The sequence below is a fragment of the Aquarana catesbeiana genome, linkage group LG05, assembly GCF_042186555.1.
Source record: "Aquarana catesbeiana isolate 2022-GZ linkage group LG05, ASM4218655v1, whole genome shotgun sequence".
NCBI lineage: Eukaryota > Metazoa > Chordata > Amphibia > Anura > Ranidae > Aquarana > Aquarana catesbeiana.
The window spans coordinates 583,700,093-583,717,775 of NC_133328.1; the positions used below are offsets into that span (position 1 = coordinate 583,700,093).

At 42.0% G+C, this 17,683-nt stretch overlaps 1 protein-coding gene across 49 annotated transcripts in view; it reads left to right on the plus strand.

The window, feature by feature from the left end:
* Positions 1–17,683, plus strand: part of RIMS2 (regulating synaptic membrane exocytosis 2) — a 911,223-nt gene that overhangs the window by 614,217 nt on the left and 279,323 nt on the right. For 25 of the 49 annotated variants that reach the window (XM_073632100.1, XM_073632087.1, XM_073632103.1 and 22 more), the window contains 3 exons: positions 3,247–3,273; positions 10,655–10,723; positions 13,390–13,543. In XM_073632100.1, coding sequence (XP_073488201.1) covers positions 3,247–3,273; positions 10,655–10,723; positions 13,390–13,543 — 250 coding nt within the window. The remainder of the gene's footprint in view (positions 1–3,246; positions 3,274–10,654; positions 10,724–13,389; positions 13,544–17,683) is intronic. The other 24 variants (XM_073632110.1, XM_073632090.1, XM_073632095.1 and 21 more) reach the window with 3 other exon arrangements.

Consider the following 17,683-nt stretch of genomic DNA (forward strand, 5'->3'; position numbering starts at 1 on the left):
GAGCTGTCAAGACAGAGGGTCAGGGGTCATGCAGGCTCATAAGACAGTCAGAGGAGAATGAAAACTCCTCCTACAAGCTTTAACCAGTGCTTGGCTGCACACTGATAGAAGTCACAATACTGTTCTGCTGGTGAGGAAAGGTATTTAGAAGTTTATACTGTATTTACTAAAATTGCATTTCCATGTTCTGTGTACTGTGGGAGACCAGATATAGTGAATGCAGGCTCCTGGGTTTAGTAACACTTTAAGAAAAAACATTTGTAGTCCCACAGGGATGATATTTCTTTGGCATTCTGACTCCAGATAAATAAGAGAAAACTCCCTTTAGTACACACTAAAAATATATACATATATATATATATATATATTATAAATACTACTAAAATAACTGCCCACATACTTAAAATGCAAGTACTTTGCCTTCAGTTACCAGCACTTTTCCATGTGTGTAATGAGTTAGGGCCTGTTCATATGGGCATCTGAGAGAGTCAGATAGACACGGCTAATTTTCCAGTGCTTACATGTGTGTCAATGTATGTTTGACAGTCTTTACATCTTTTTGATGAATTGAGCTGTCACATCCCCGTAGCACTGCAGTGAATATTGGTGGGTTAATAAAATGAACAGACGTCACCTGCTGATGTCAGCTATAGGGCTTAGCTGAGTGTGGAGAGAGCGATGGCTGTCACCCAGGCATGTACAGTAGGTGCTGGATGGCAAGGTGAACCTACCTGAGCCCAGGGCCCATTCATACTTGTCCATTTTTGTCCAGATGTGACATGTTATGATGCTCATTGATATGCACTGTAAAGCACATTGCAATGCGTGGTAACACATGGCAAAGTCCGTTTTGATGCATTTCTATTGATTTCAGTGGAAAACGTATGCTTCTTCCAGAAACGGACTAGTGTAAGGAGCCCAAAGATTTTCTATGCTGCAACACAGTCCATTTAAGTCATATACTAACTTAATACCATACAGTGTAGAAGTTGGGTTTTATAATTCTTTCATCTTTTTTTTAAAGTGTTTTATTTTCCAGCATACATTCCATAATTACATTATTTACGTTTTTAGCACTGTTTGATTCTGGCATTCAGTGCTTTGCTGTTGTATGCTGTGAAATACAAGTGCTCTGTATTGCATGGATCACATGTCTACACATTATAGGGGTGATTTAGTAAAGGATTCGTTTTTAATCTGTGTCTGTTTCAAAATCCCAGTCACAGTCTGTTCACCCGAAACTGATTTTTTCTGTGTCCTTAACAGAAACCAGATTCTATGGGCCAGATTGAAAATTACTTTATTAAATAACTCTCATATATTTGCACACTTACTGACTTTCATCCATAGGTTCCTCACACTATGTTATCTGCCTGGCTGAACAGTAAGGACACGTTTTACCTGAACGAGAACCTGTCATATAAAAAAAAAATAATAATAATAAGGATTGGAGTACACACCATCTGGTGTTTGTGCTATCTTTTCAAGCTTCATCTGTCTAGGAGGGCACAAAAAAAATCCCAACAGGTATTATGCTTCAGAGAAGGTCCTCTGCATGAGTGACACTGGTACATTCAGCTCCACTACCAATGATCTCAGTGCTCTGGAACCAGAATATGGCCATGTTTGCTTAGCACGGATCATAACTTTATTGCCCTGGCAGAGAGAGCACAAAGATTAATTTGCACATATGAGCATGGCTCACCTGTCAGTTGAATGCTGCAAAAGAGATATTTTATGTTGAAGTCCTTGACCTATTTCCCGTGCACCCAGGGCCAGATTTATACCTTCTTTCCTCTAGGTAACCTGTCTTGTACTTTACCCCTCCTAAACTTAGTATCATATTAGCAAGATTATTTAGTACACCTCGAGGTTGTGAGGAGGGAGGGATAAAAGAGATGATTTGCCCACTTTGCATCATTAGACCTAGAACTAATGACTTGAATGGGAGCGAAAACCTTTGGTTTTAGGTGTACAACTCCACCAGCAAAAACCCAGGGGCGTTGCAGAGAAAGCAACAATAAGGAGCCATCCCGATAACACTGGCAAGCAAGGGGGTTGTCTAGAATCTTTTTCCATGGTCACATTTTATACTGACTGCAACATAATGTGTGGGCTACTGTTTCCACCTCTGGCAGCCCTGCTGCTATGTTTATGGTCTATGCTGGCTGCAGAGGAATCCAGATCTGAAAGCACAATATTTTTGGCTCCACAAAGATTTGGGCAAATCATGTAAATTACATTTTTCTTACCTAATGCTCTTCCTTGTGCAACTGCCTCTGTACTCCATAGAGCTGCAACACGTGCTCAGAAGATAAGTGGGTGCCCACAGTCATCAGGTGAGGACAAAAAAACAATAGAAGACGTGTTCTCATTATGGAACAGTCCTTAAAAAGTATCATTAATGCGAAATTGCTTCCACCAGATAGAGATCATAGTGTGAGTCACCAAAGAGCTAAGTCTGCCAAAACTGATTCTGGTTGGTTGAAATGCTTCAATCTCTTTGGAGGTTCTTGTGGTAGTCTTCCATACCTGAGTCCCTCCCCTTTCTTCAACCAAAGCTAGGGTGTCTTGCTCCTGCTTTTGCACATTCTATAAAGTTGGACAGATTAATAAACGAAATCTAGCAGCAAGACTCAGATACTTTCTTATTCATATTAAGAGGAAACTCTTTTGAGTGTCCTGCATGATATATGAAGACAGTGGGTCATTTCACCGGTATCTACCCATATATCTCATTTTTGGATGGACTTAGCATTGAACTTCCAGTATGTGCTTATCCTCAGACTCTCAGTACTAACTGTATTAACACGCTGTATCTTTGTCTACACGATCATAATTGTTTGACATAAACAACGGATGGTGCTGCACTGGCTTTGCTATGTATTTACCACATAAGCAAATGCTTATTGCACATTTTCTATGTAGGAAGGTCAGTGCATGGCCATGGCATCATGAAGTTTTTCAGTCTATGTTTTTTAATTGTGAACTTTCTATACTGTCATTTCTGTTTTATTTGTCATTTCCTGAAATTCTATGTAGCAGGGGCGTTCCAATTAATTATTGCAAATCTAATTAACTTATCTAGTAAACTCCAACTTTTCAAAATTAAAGTTTCCATTTTTATAATTTAAAAGGGTTTCTGCCACATATAGATGATACGTTTAATGTTATCTCCCTTGCTACATACTTTATATCATAACTTTCTTCACCTGACACCCGTTCATATTAATATTTTTTTTCCAGATAAAGGCCCATTTTCATATAATTCAGGTAACACCAGCATGCTAGAGAGTCATGATGCATGTCTACATATGTTCAGTATGGTATAGCCACAGCCAACCAATGGCTATACTAACTGGTCTCCATATGTTCTATTTACTGTCAGGCTTCCTTCCTCCCGATAGATTCCCTTGCTTGCTTCAAACCAAAATGCTATGTTAAATGTCTTTCTGTAACATTATTTTATTTTATAATTTATTATAATAGACAGATCAACAAACCAAAAGTATAATCATCCATATTCATTTATAGGAGGTACATTTGCAGGTTAGAATAATTTAAGTCTAAAAATTATACTTTATGGGGTCACTATGATTTATGAAAAAATTAAAGCAGACCTTTACTCACATGTTAACATAAAGATACCTTTTCTTATCAGTTCTATTAATGTATCAAAAGAGATGAAATTCTTACATTTCCTGGGGAAAATGCTGCAGATGGTGGCAAGATCATGTCCCCTGTTTCACTTATGAAAGCAATGACTTTAAACAGTGGAGAAATCATTTGTGTATAAATAACTACTACAATGTAAGGAGAGAAACTTCCATGCTTTGCATAATAGTAGTCTTAGCACATTTGCCAGCTACAAGTATCCACAGGACATGAAAGCATTAGTTGGTTTAATCCACTGGTACTCACTCAAAACAGAAATCATTTTCTTTCCTGGGTTGACTGGGTTTTGGCAGCCAAGCATTTGAAACAGAAATCCCACTGATTATGGGAGTCGGTGACATCACAAGACAATGACATCCCAATACCTTTTTGTTGGATGAGATGCTCCCAAAATACCTGCCTTTGTTATTCACAAAATTGTTGTCTCCACATGGTGCGCTTTAAATAATATTTTCAGTCAACAGTGATCAGTCAATATTGGGTGTAGTCCAGCATGTTAATGAGCGCTCTGAAGTTTTTCTCATCTTGTTGGTTTTATTTGTGTGGTCTATTAGGTAAAGGTCCAGCAAAAATGACACTTGGCATTGAAGGCCTACACTAGAATTCAATATTGCATAAAATATGCACACTGTGTTTCACCAAGTAGCCTCCATAGATGGTTCTGGAGAAGCTTCATGTTGAAATTTATTTTATATTTTGGACATGAAGTTGTATTCCTGTGTGGTGCCCAATGTAATAGATGGATAGAGACACTGATTATGGTGTGATACCCTGAAACATCTTATCTGACTATTGTGCTAAGCCCAACACCTTTGTCCTAGTTGTATACCCAGTCTAGGCCTATCAATTTATGCCATAACTGTCATTGTCCAACATAAACAAAACACAATCATAAATCTTTCCCTAGACCCTGTTCACTCAGTTAGCGCCAATAAATTGTCTACTACTTCAGTCACAAAACTGTAGCAAGTAATGGGAAAGGCAACATTATTTCTATAGTTAGTGGAAAGTATTGGAACTGCTGAGGCATAACCATCCCTTATGTGAGTGTCAAGTAATTTATTTATTACAGGTACTTATATAACACCATCAATTTACAGAGCGCTTTACATATTTATTATACATTCACATCATACTCTGTCCTCAAGGAGCTTACAATCGAAAGTCCCCAACTTACGTTCATACATACACACACATGGGCCAATTTAGACAGGAGACGATTAACTTCCATCATGTCTTTGGATTGTCGGAGGAACCTGGAGTAAACCCACACAGCCACAGGGAGAACAAACTCCAGGCAGGTATTGCAGGTTGGGATTTAAACCGACAACTCCAAGTGCTGCCAGGTGGAAGTTCTAACCACTTAGTAAGTCATTCCTCAGAATCAATGAACGAGGCTGCTTTTTTACTTACTTTTATCATCAGTCTTCTGGGGTATCTTTATGCGCTTGATCCACAAATAGGGCCAAGGGGAGGACAGTCCAAACAGACCAATGTCAGTACCACCAGTGAATATGCTAATATGGGTGGTCAGGCATAATTTAGGACTATCCAGAGGTGAACACAAGTTAGACCAGGGGTAGGCAAAATTAAAGAGATGGAGATCTACTTGAACAACAATGATGAAATCAAAGATCACCGGCACAATGTCCTGTTGTTAGGGCTGGTTCACACCAGAACGAGATGCCAGAAAGGCATGTTCCATGTGTGTTTCCTGCATAGTTAAAGTAAAAAAGAGAACAAATGCAGGACTTTGAATGTGCCCTTCTTTCCTGCATAGTGTTCAAAATGCACTGCCTTTGTGATCTACTGCGGGTGATGACACATTGTTAACCTCAAAATAGATCCCAAACGCAGTGAACACAAAAAAAAGGATTACAAGAAAGTGCAGTGTTTAGCAGTGTGTTACGCTCAGAATGCAGGGTTAAGGAGTATGTTGTGCTCACAATGCAAGGATCAGGAGTGCGTTATGCTCAGAACGCAGGGATCAGCAGTGCGTTATGCTCAAGATGCAGGGATCAGGAGTGCGTTGCGCTCAGAGTCCAGGGATCAGGCATGCTTTTTGCTCAGAGTGCAGGGATCAGGAGTGCATTGTGCTCAGAGTGCAGGGATCAGGAGTGCATTGTGCTCAGAATACAGGGATCAGTGGCGGCTGGTGAAGTTTTAGGATGGGGGGGCGCTGGACCCCGCCCTTCCTTTTTGACCCCTCCCACTTGGTGAAAATGGGCGTGGTTTCAGCGAAGTGGTGGGCGTGGCTCTAAGGTGGTGTAGTTAGCGTCTGAGATGAACGAGGGATGGAGGGAGTGGGAGAGAGGAATGAAGGGACAGCAGCCCCAGATCCTACACAACAATAGAAATGTGTATTCTAGAAAGTTTAACAATCAGCAGATAAAGATACTCCAAACACCTGGTGTTAGCACTTCAATCATCCCGGCACCATGGTTGTTATGGTGTCAGGATGATTGAAGCGCATTATTACTATTATTACATTGTAATATAAAATGAAATCATTCAACTCACCAAAATGCAGAATCAGTGGGAGCCCCGAGTGTGTCGCCTGCCACCAGATGCCATCGGGTGTCCCCAGCGGAGTCGCTCCTTACATGCAGCCTGTGTCACACAAAAAGCAACCAGCTGTGTGTAGAACATCTTATGTAGGACATGCCATGAATTACATGTTGTACATAGCATGTTCTTCTACACATAACATGACATACACATAACATGCCCTTCACAAGACATACACATGACATGCCCTCCACATGACATACACATGACATGCCCTCCACATGACATACACATGACATGCCCTCCACATGACATACACATGACATGCCCTCCACATGACATACACATGACATGCCCTCCACATGACATACACATAACATGTCCTCCACATGACATACACATGACATACACATAACATGTCCTCCACATGACATACACATAACATGTCCTCCACATGACATACACATAACATGTCCTCCACATGACATACACATAACATGTCCTCCACATGACATACACATAACATGTCCTCCGCATGACATACACATAACATGTCCTCCGCATGACATACACATAACATGTCCTCCACATGACATACACATAACATGTCCTCCACTTGACATACACATAACATGTCCTCCACATAACATGTCCTCCACATGTCCTCCACATAACATGACATACACATAACATGTCCTCCACATACACATAACATGACATACACATAACATGACATACACATAACATGTCCTCCACATACACATAACATGACATACACATAACATGTCCTCCACATGACATACACATAACATGTCCTCCACATGACATACACATAACATGTCCTCCACATGTCCTCCACATAACATGTCCTCCACATAACATGTCCTCCACATGTCCTCCACATAACATGACATACACATAACATGTCCTCCACATACACATAACATGACATACACATAACATACACATAACATGACATACACATAACATGTCCTCCACATACACATAACATGACATACACATAACATACACATAACATGTCCTCCACATACACATAACATGTCCTCCACATGACATACACATGACATACACATAACATGTCCTCCACATGACATACACATAACATGTCCTCCACATGACATACACATAACATGTCTTCCACATGACATACACATAACATGTCCTCCACATGACATACACATAACATGTCTTCCACATGACATACACATAACATGTCCTCCACATGACATACACATGACATACACATAAAGCAGCCCAAACATATGTGTAGTCATGTGTAGGACATCATGCTGCAGACACCCACTCCTGGCCAGAGACAACACCTCGGATTGTAAGCACTTGTTGCTGTCATTATGGGATGGGGTGGATTCTCATTAGGTGATCAGTCACTGAATGGAGGCTTTAATTTGAGTGGGGTGGGTGGGGGAGGGAAGGAGGTCATTAGAGCAGCTGAAAAAAACTTCTTACCTTCCCCGGCCAGCCATCCTCATCATTCTCTGTGTCCTCTCCTCTGTCATGCTGTTGGTGTGGATGGAGGGATCACCAGCCAGATTCCAGTGTCCGGAGAGTCAATCTGCAGTCCTCATACTTCCTGTTTCCTCTGTCTCTTGGGCGCAATGAGACAGAGAAAACAGGAAGTGACATCAAACAGAGATGTCAATCAAACCGCCCGGCCGTAGTACAAGCGCCGGGCGGATGCTACTTGGCGATTCGGGAAGCGCCCCAAGGCGGGCTAAACGTCCGCAAATGCAGCGCCACATCTGCAATCTTGTGATTGCACAGACGTGGCGCTTCCCATAAGTGCACTGTGTCCGGCGTCCAAACACAGTGCACTTAAGGACTTTTTCTTTGTCATTTTTTTATATTTAAAGGGCCAGTATTAAAAATTTTTTTTTTTTTTTTTTTACTTTTTTTTTTGACTGCCTGGAGGGGGGGCGGCGCCCCTATGGACGGGCCGCCACTGACAGGGATCAGGAGTGCATTGCACTCAGAGTGCGGGGATTGGGGGGGGTAAAGTGAAGGGTGGTAGAGGAAACTACTATGAGGTGGCCCTGCCCGTAGCGATGTCCACTGCCCCCTTCACATCACCCCTCCCTCACACACACTCTAGTGTCCTCTTCCCCCCCTTCCCCCCCCCCCCATTGCATCCTACCTGTGCACACAGGAGACCGAGAAGCAGCACAGTTCTGTACAGGGGGCGGGAGCAGGAGATGGCAGAGTGACTTTTAATATAAACAAGCTGGTGATTGGTTGCTTAGGACCTAGCAACCAATCACCTGTGGGTTAACTTTGCCAGCTCCTCCAACGCCCTGGGCTATGCTGCCTCTCTTTCTCTGCTGTTCACATTACCGGAGGAGGCTTAAGGGGAGGGAGAGAGAAGAACCGAAGGCGTGGCAGAGGAGGCTGGGAGTGGAAAAAGAAGGACCGGCACTAGCAGTAGCAGGGTTGTGGCGCAGACCCGTTCCCAGTCTATTTGTCACCTACCTGCGGTCGACAGATGAAGGAAAGGTACCCTCCGGTACAGTGGGACTTTAAAAGTAAACTCAAAGTATTTGAATTGGCTAAAAAGTATAAAGTTTATTAATACATAATAAAAACATTGGTGCATACATCACCATAGATTACATAAAACAGGAAGATGTACAGGGGCTCGTATAGAGCTGATTAATGACGTAATGGTCTCTTCTCGTTATGCCCAAGGTAGCCCATGATCGACGGGATGCCGACCCCGGAGTTAGACAGACACAGTAGTAAAAGAGTAAGATGTAGCAGAGACAGACAGCAAGCCACATGTTGGGTACAGGTCATTCAGTTACATTTTGGGGCCAAAGTTAGAGGCAGCTGACAGAGTCAGGTTCTGAGTTGGAGCATGTGAAGTTCAAATAGATGTCAGATCAATCGAATGTAAAGGTCAATAATCATGAGAATAAGCAGTGAGTGAGCAAGCATTAATATTGTGGACTCCACCCCTTAATTAATTGTCACTTTGTTGAAGTTATCTTTTAATAATAAAATGTTTCATTGTAAATGCAAAAACTATTTTTGCAGACTTTTTCTTTTTTGAACTTGAGCAGTTATTTTGTGAAAAGTACTGTCATCCATAAGACTCAATCACACTTCACCTTTACATTTATCTAAGTGTCATATATCAGTGTTTGCTAGATGCCGATGAGTTAAAGTAAAACTAGTAAACTTTTTAGTTTTAGATAGAGAGATTAGAACGCTTGTCAGTTTTTATTGCTGTCTGTGCCCCCGTTAAGAAGATTCAGCCTCTATATTTGTCCTGTTTACCATTATCATTGAAAGTGAAAGTAAAAGAAAAGCCCAAATTTTGGGTTGTCCCCGGAAAAGTAATAGACGTGAAGTCTTCCAATAGGGACACCAGTTCTGGTGAGCTAGGGATTCCCTAATTTGCATGGATTTCCTCTCACTTCCTGTTTGTCTATGGGACAGGAAGTGAAGGGAAATCTCCGCAATGGAACACAGATAGCAAAAAAAATCTGACAGGGGTTATAACCCTCCCTTACTCTATGCAAAATTAAAAAAAAAAAGTTTTACCTATAGTTGTACGTTAAAGTAAACCTTTCCTGAGTCATTTTTTTAGTCATTAATCCAAAACAAGTATACAGATCAGAACAGTCAGAACTGCTTATTGGTGCACTTGTTCAGGGATAGTGGCCATAATAAAGTTGGGGAACCCAGTGGTGAGATTTGTCTTCTACAAACCCGCTGGCCATTACATGTGGGTACCACTCGTGATATTGGATCTTTAATTTATTTTATGTTACTCAGAATGCAACAAGGATGAGTGGGAACACAGTTAGGTGGGCAAGAACAGCACTAATTCCAAGGTGGGTGGGAAGAAAGCCAGGAGCTATGGGAGATATCTAGTTTCCTGAGTCTCTAAAAGCTCTAAGAAGCCAGCAAATGACTCAGGCAATAAGGCTTTGGGGTGGACAGACTCTTAAAGCAGTAAGACAGTTGATTTCTGATTACAAGATATTTAGCACAGCATCAGTGCACTGCATTGTAAAACAAGCCTTTAGGTAGGGCTGCCATCTCTCATCAAGCAATGCCAGTTGAAAGTGATATATAGTGATAATAACATTAAAATGAAAGTGATTTATTATTCCAATAACTCGTTTGAGTGTGTGCTGTTAATAATCCTTCTGTGTTATTTCTATTCAAATATTACCCATTATTGTACATACCGCGTGATTTAAATTTGCTGTGATTTAGTGTCTCCGCTCGGTTGTTTTTTCCCCATTTCCAATAACAGGTGTGGACTGCTACCCTACTAATCTTTTCAGGCTCTTCCCTCTCCGCAGTATACTCCTTCAGCTGTAGTTTTTAGTTTTGAATTGCTTTTCTTTATTAATAACCTTAGTTTATTTAATAATGAAGGAAATACAATTTCAAGAGCTGCTTTTTCAATGAGAATTCTTTGCAGGATCCAAGAGAATAAGTGACAGTGAAGTGTCTGACTATGACTGCGATGATGGCGTTGGGGTTGTATCAGGTAAGATTCCAAAAGCATGGTCCTGAAGGCAATCAATATGTTTTTATTATGTTTTATTTATGATTTTCAGTACTTATTTAAATTTGACACATCTAAATTTATTATAATCAGGAAAATATGAAATCCTGCATATGAGAATTTGCACCAAGCAGGTGGTCCTATGCAACTTCTGTACTCTCTGATTGCTCTTTCTTACAGCTATTGTATTAAAATAGAAAAGGAACATCCACATTGGTCTAGAGAGGCTTCCCAGAGGCTATCATGGAAGCACCCAGCTTATATGTGAAGAATTTTTTATTTTATATAAATTAAAAAATATAGAAAACATCAGTTTATAAATTTCTAAAGTTTAAAAAGGAATGGTTCCTTTGTGTGTTAAAGGTTTACTAAGCACCCTATCTTCTCCAGCAGCATATATGTACCCTTTTGTATTACTCTCCCTCTCCATTCAGTTCTCATGATTGAACTGACATATCTGTCAGTTTTGGGTATAGGTGAACATGTATCCCACTTCACAACTCTCAGGTGACAGCAATGATGCCCTGTGATTGGCCAAACACTGTAACTTGAAGCCCAGGAAGGACTCTATACCCTAGGTACGCTCTGTAGGTCTGGAGCTTACATGGGGCTTTCTTTCCTCTTTTCCAGCAATTGATTGGAATGGTGAGGGAGAGTATATGCTGCTGGGGTGGATGCAGGAGCAATCAAATTTAAAAACCTATTATTATTTCCTTTTAGAGAGGTACCGAACTCAGGAAAAAGGCAGAGGGCAAAGAACTAGTCACCAGTATTGTCTGTGGTCTCCCTGCAGTTGATCTTTTCCCATTACTGACTTACCACGACTGGTTCTGCTCTGTGTCTCTGTGTGGAGGCAACCATTTGATAGAAGCAAGGTTTTGTTTCTTCGTGTCAGAGACTCCAGAAAGGATAACAGTGAGTAGCACAGTAGTGAAATCACCAAATCTCACTCCATATCCTTTGAGATGGGCAGTCTGAGGCAGCAGCACCTTAGATTTTCTCACTGCAGATATACAGCTATGAGGCTGCAAGCACAGGAGTGTCTAGGCACCCTCACATATCGTGTAGTGAACTGTTATCCCTCCGGAGGAGTTCCAGGCAAGAAGGTGCATATTTTAAAGGGATTGTATAGGCAGAAGGTTTTTTAATCTTAATGCATTCTATGCATTAATGTAAAAAAACCTTCTTTGTGCAGCAGCCTCCCTAATACTTACCTGAGCCCGTCTTTATCCTGCGATGTTGCAGGAGTGTGTAAGCTGCCCAGGACTCCCCTCCTCATTGGCTGAGACAGCAGCGTGGCGTGATTGGCTCCTGCTGCTGTCAGTCAAAATTAATCAGCCAATCAGTAGAGCAAATGGGTGGGGCCGGGTCACAGCTCCGTGTCTGAATGGAAACAGGGAGCTATGACTCGGTTCGGGTGCCCCCATAGCAAGCTGCTTGCTGTGGGGGAACTCAACAGGAGGGAGGGGCCAGGAGCACAGAAGAGGGACTCGAGAAGAGGAGGGTCTGGGCTGCACAGAGCAGGTAAGTATGACATGTTTGTTTTTTTTGTTTTTTTAAACGAGACTTTACGATCACTTTAGGGCAGTGCATATGTTGCTTATAACACAGCAGATCTTCACTTTTTGAGTTCAAGTCCACTTTGAAGCCCTACTTTGGGATCAATGTCACCCACCCCCCTCTATGTGATTGCTGAAACAAAAACATCTAATTGTCCATTTTTACTTAGCCTAAAGTGGTTGTAAAGGAATTTCTTTTTTTTTTTAATAACTAACATGTCTGTACTTACTTGCTCTTTGCAATAGAATTGCACTGAGTGGCCCTGATTCTCCTCTTCTTGGGTCCCGGTGCTCCAGGCTCCTCCTGTCTTGCTGGTGCCACCAATAGGAAGCTGATTCCTATGGGAGCACTTGTGTGGGCTCGCTCCCAAGACCCGTCGCTGTATCCATTGATAGAGACAGCGGGACTTGGCCCCACTCCCTCATCGCTGGAGTTGATATAAAGGAGCGGGAGTCAATGGCTATCGCTGCTATTGATCTGCCCAGGGAGGAGGGACAAAGCCACAGTGCTGTGTCGCGATGGGGCTCAGGTAAATATAAGGGGGGTGAGGGGGGAGTCTGTGACACAGAAGGGTTTTTTACCTTAATGCATTGAATGAGGCTTTAGAACCACTTTAACTTGCGTTCGATGCTGCAGCCCCGATTCTGTTTTTGGTCCCTTTTAAGTGTCCACGTCAGTGCCTGCATGACATGGACACTTCCTATTGGATAGCCACCAGCAGGGTCCTTTCACGAAAGGGAAAAGGACTGATGTCATCACAAGGAGGGAGGGGTGGTAGGGGACTGGTGGTCTCAGGGTGCCATCACAGAGCTGGATTAGCAGTCCCCTGCCCCAGAACCAGTAGCGATATGGAACATGGATGTGGGACTTAGGTGAGTAGTGCTGGCTTCACCAGTTAGAGTTGGTAGGGTGGGGAAGACTGTCAGAATAGGTTCGAGGGGGGTGGGAGGTAAGGTTGGTAAAGGCTTTAAAATGCCCATTAAATGCCACTTAAATTCACACACATCTGTTGGACACAAGACAAGTGATGGTTTCTGAAGCTTTCTTGTTTGTTTCACATATTCTGATTGTATTCTGTTATTGCTCAGATTACCGGCACAATGGACGTGACATGCAGAGTTCAACATTATCTGTTCCAGAGCAAGTCATGTCATCCAATCACTGTTCCCGGACAGGATCCCTCCATGTAGATAGTATAGGAAGGACGAGATCCTGGTCTCCGAGTGTTCCACCTCCACAAAGGTACAGAATGTTTTATATCTAATACAGTCCTTTTATTCCAATTTTGATCTCTGGGAAGAATTCAAAACTACCTACTCCTACACTGCAAGGGTTAAATTCTTGCTGTTTGTCCAGGGTACCTTTAAATGCAGTTTTACCTGCCTTATTACTCACTTCCGCAGGCGTCCTCCTCTCTGTAAGACCAGTCCCCAAAAGCTTCCCTCTTTAGCACTCCATACGTTGGTTGTACACAGCAGTCCTGCATTGTAACTGAGGACGCTGAGGGCCCCACCCGCAACCTGGAGTGTCACAGGGAAGAGGACAGTGCCAGCCGCTGGGGAAATGAGGGCCAAGGTGGAGAAAACAGCTTTTGAAAGGTATACAAAATAAAGGAGAGGGTGAGGGGGGTTGAACACCAATGCAAGGGTAGCTTTACATTTTCCCCAGAGTACAGCTTTAACATTTTGCAATAAAAAAAAGGCTTTCCTATTTGTGAGTTTGCAATAATTCTTTGTTCTATCTGTGAGAAATGTCTTTTTGGGTTATTGCCCTTTTACCATTGGCACTTCCATTACAACCTTCTCATCTCATTGCTGCAAGGTGATTCTGCTGCTGGAGTTTTACTGTTCTGTTTTAAATGCAGAAAATAATACCAATACTAAATTCTACTTTTCACATAGCTAATTTGTTTAATGAGCACCTGTAATTTAGAAGTAGACATACTGCTATAAAGGAGGAGGTGGACAGTACACTTGGTTCATTCAGTGATTAAGGTTTTATTGCATTTGGATATGTCATAAGTAGGACCTACCTTTGCCCTCTGTGCCTTCATTCTGTATATTACTATGCAGCAGGAGGCTAGGATATGAGAGAAAAAGGTGTGACATCATATATAATTCCAGAAATAGTGATAAAGTGGTGGAGAGATGGTGATGACCTGTAATTACCATAAATTTTCCCCTCCAGATTTGTGTCTGTAACCTGTTCTATCATCACTGCAGAGTCTCAGAATATCACTATAAATAAACATCACTATAAATGAAACATACCACGCCTGCAACCTACAATAGATAATACAGGCAGATAAGCAGATGTATTGTTGTAGGCTTTATTAAATAGTAACAGTCTACATTGACTGGGTCTGTTTACCATAATGTGATATAACTTAATGTGATTGTAAAGTCTCTTGTTTTTTTTTTTTTTTCAATAACAAACATGTTATACTTACCTCCTCTGTGCAGTTGGTTTTGCACAGAGCAGCCCGGATCCTCCTCTTCTCGAGTGCCTCTTTGCTGCTCCTGGCCCCTCCCTCCTGACAAGTGCCCCCATAGCCCAGCAGCTTACTATGGGGCACCCGAGCCAAGCTGCAGCTCTGTGTGTCCATTCAGACACAGAGCTGCCCTTCCGCCCCGTCCTCTCTCTCTCTCTCCTGATTGGCTAACTGACTTTGATTGACAGCCGCGGGAGCTAATTGCGCCATGGCTGTGCCCCTGCCAATCAGAAGAATGGCTGAGGGAATCGTGGACATCAATGGAGAGAGATGAGGCTCAGGGTAAGTATTAGGGGGTGCTGGGAAGGCTGCTGTACACAGAAGGTTTTTTATCTTAATGCATAGAGTGCATTAAGATAAAAAAACCTTCTGCCTTTACAATCCCTTTAAGATAGGATATAGGAGGTTAGGTCTTCCACCGACTTCTTGAGTTCTTCTGGATGTGTGCTCCCCCCGATTGAAGCTGCCGGTGAACCTTCATTTAGATCCAGTTGCACTGTCCATCTTACCTGCATAAATAGCCCCCTTTTAGGTCTGATATATAGGCATGTATAAAATTTTAGCAGTTTTCATGGCTGCCAGCCTGGCTCCATACTTTCCTGCCTCCTCTATGGCACTGTTGGCCAATGAGGCCACCCATTACAGTGGTGGGCCATTACAGCAGTACAGAAGATCATCTGGGGCAGAGTTACGCCCACAAAACTGGTCCAAATTTACTTAATAGAACACCTCATAGTTCAGGTTTTCTGGGGCTTTTAAAAGGAGAGCTGAACTTGTATGCAGGCACAAAAGAGTCAACCTTTAGACCCCTTTCACACTGGGGCGGTTTGCAGGCGTTATTGCGCTAAAAATAGCGCCTGCAAACCGCCCCTAAACAGCCTCCGCTGTTTGTTCAGTGTGAAAGCCCGAGGGCTTTCACACTGAAGCAGTGCGCTGGCAGGAGAAGAAAAAATCTCCTGTCAGCCGCTTCTGTGGAGCGGTGAAGGAGCGGTGTATTCACCGCTCCTAAACCGCTCCTGCCCATTGAAATCAATGGGACAGCGTGGCTATACCGCGGTAATACCGCGGCTATAGCCGCGCTATACGAGGGGTTTTAACCCTTTTTCGGCCGCCAGCGGGGGGTTAAAACTGCACCGCTAGCGGCCGAATACCGCGGTAAAACAGCGCTAAATATAGCGCTGTTTTACCGCCGACGCCCCCTACCGCCCCAGTGTGAAAGGGGCCTTAGTAACAGTTACATCAAGTACAGGTTAATTGTACATGGGGCAGAATTAACATCATGGTTTCAAAACTCAATAAAACCTTCATAACTGAAAACAAAAATGGCTCCTCTTCTCTTTATTCGCAGCATAGTGTATACTGCAAAAACCACAGGTGCACTAAAAGAAATACACACTGCTATTGTGAATGATGTTTTTATTGTAAATAACATGTCTTTCTCTTGCATGATATGATATTCCTGGCGTATGGGATGAATTGTGAGTATTGGGAGGTCATCACAGATGCTTTATTCTCTCTAATATACCACTTAGGAAGAAGTCAAATTATTTGTTTTTTATTTAATATTGAAAGGCAAGACAGGGAAATAGTCAGTTTTGTGAATAGTTTTAATGCCCGTTAATGAAAACACCCTGTAGCCACCTTTCACTGCACTATTGTCAGTGGACACAAATAATAATATTATTAATAGATTCTGTTTGTTGGGTTGATCATTTTCTTGCTTTAGCATATCAAATTTGTCAAAAAAAGTTTTAACTGCTGTTGTTGCTGTGGTTTAGATTGTTTTACTTTATAATTATTTACTTGGAATGGCTCATATTGTAAATTAGCACCAGAACCTGACTTTCCAGGTTGGTTCATACGTAACTTGTAGTCTCAATTCTCCTACTGTAGCAGGGTTACTCTCACTTTAAAAAAATAAAATGGTTGCAGGGAGGTCAAAGTGTATTTTAAGCCCAAACTTATTTTTAAGGGGAAATCTTTCTGACGGAGCCCCAGATAGCAATAACCAGCTGACAGGGGCTCTAATCCTCCCCCACTCTATCTAAAACATATAACTTTTTGGGCTGAACCTACACTATAAGACCACCTTGTAGTTGCCATGGTAAGCTGTAGAGCAACTAGTGGTTGATTCAACCCATCTGTATCCCTGATTACTGAAGTATCAGCTTTACTTTTTGATAATGGTTTCTTTTTGGTAAATACTTGAATGACATGTGTAAGCAACGAGCTTACATAAAAAATTAACTGGAAATATAATTCTAATTCACTCTTGACTATTTGCAGTAGAATATTGTGGTTACATTTTTTTTTTGTCAAATAATAGTTGGTAGGCCTATTTTTAATCCATCATAAAGCCACATGGGACAGTTCTGTTTGTTCAATGGTTCTTAGGTGGTTGTATGGTTGTTGGTGACACCTGGTAGGCTGGATAAACGTCCTGAGTGTATGCTAATGTTTTGCATTGTTCGGCCTACTTTAGACTTTTGTAGGGAAACTCAGTAACAAAACTGGGGGGAAGAGGTCTTTTGGGAAGAATTCTGCATCTTGGATAAATCAAGGCATTGGCTCTGTCATTACCTCCAGTAAAGGGTCCTGCTCCAACCTTGTGACCTAGGTGTGGACAGTGGGGTGGCTATATACAAAGGACTGCATCATTTACATGTGCTTAAAAAACACACATCCTTCTGAATCTTTGCTATGCTGTGCTTAAGGTTCCATATTTCCAGGCCAGTATTTTCATCCGGTAAACTATTCTGAGCATTTGTTGTGATAATTGGACAGTATAGGGGTTATCTCACAAATTTAAAAGTTGTGGTCAGTGTGGCGATACCACAGTCTTGGATGTTGCAAACATAACCATTGTTAATCATTGTTCTAGATGAGCCATA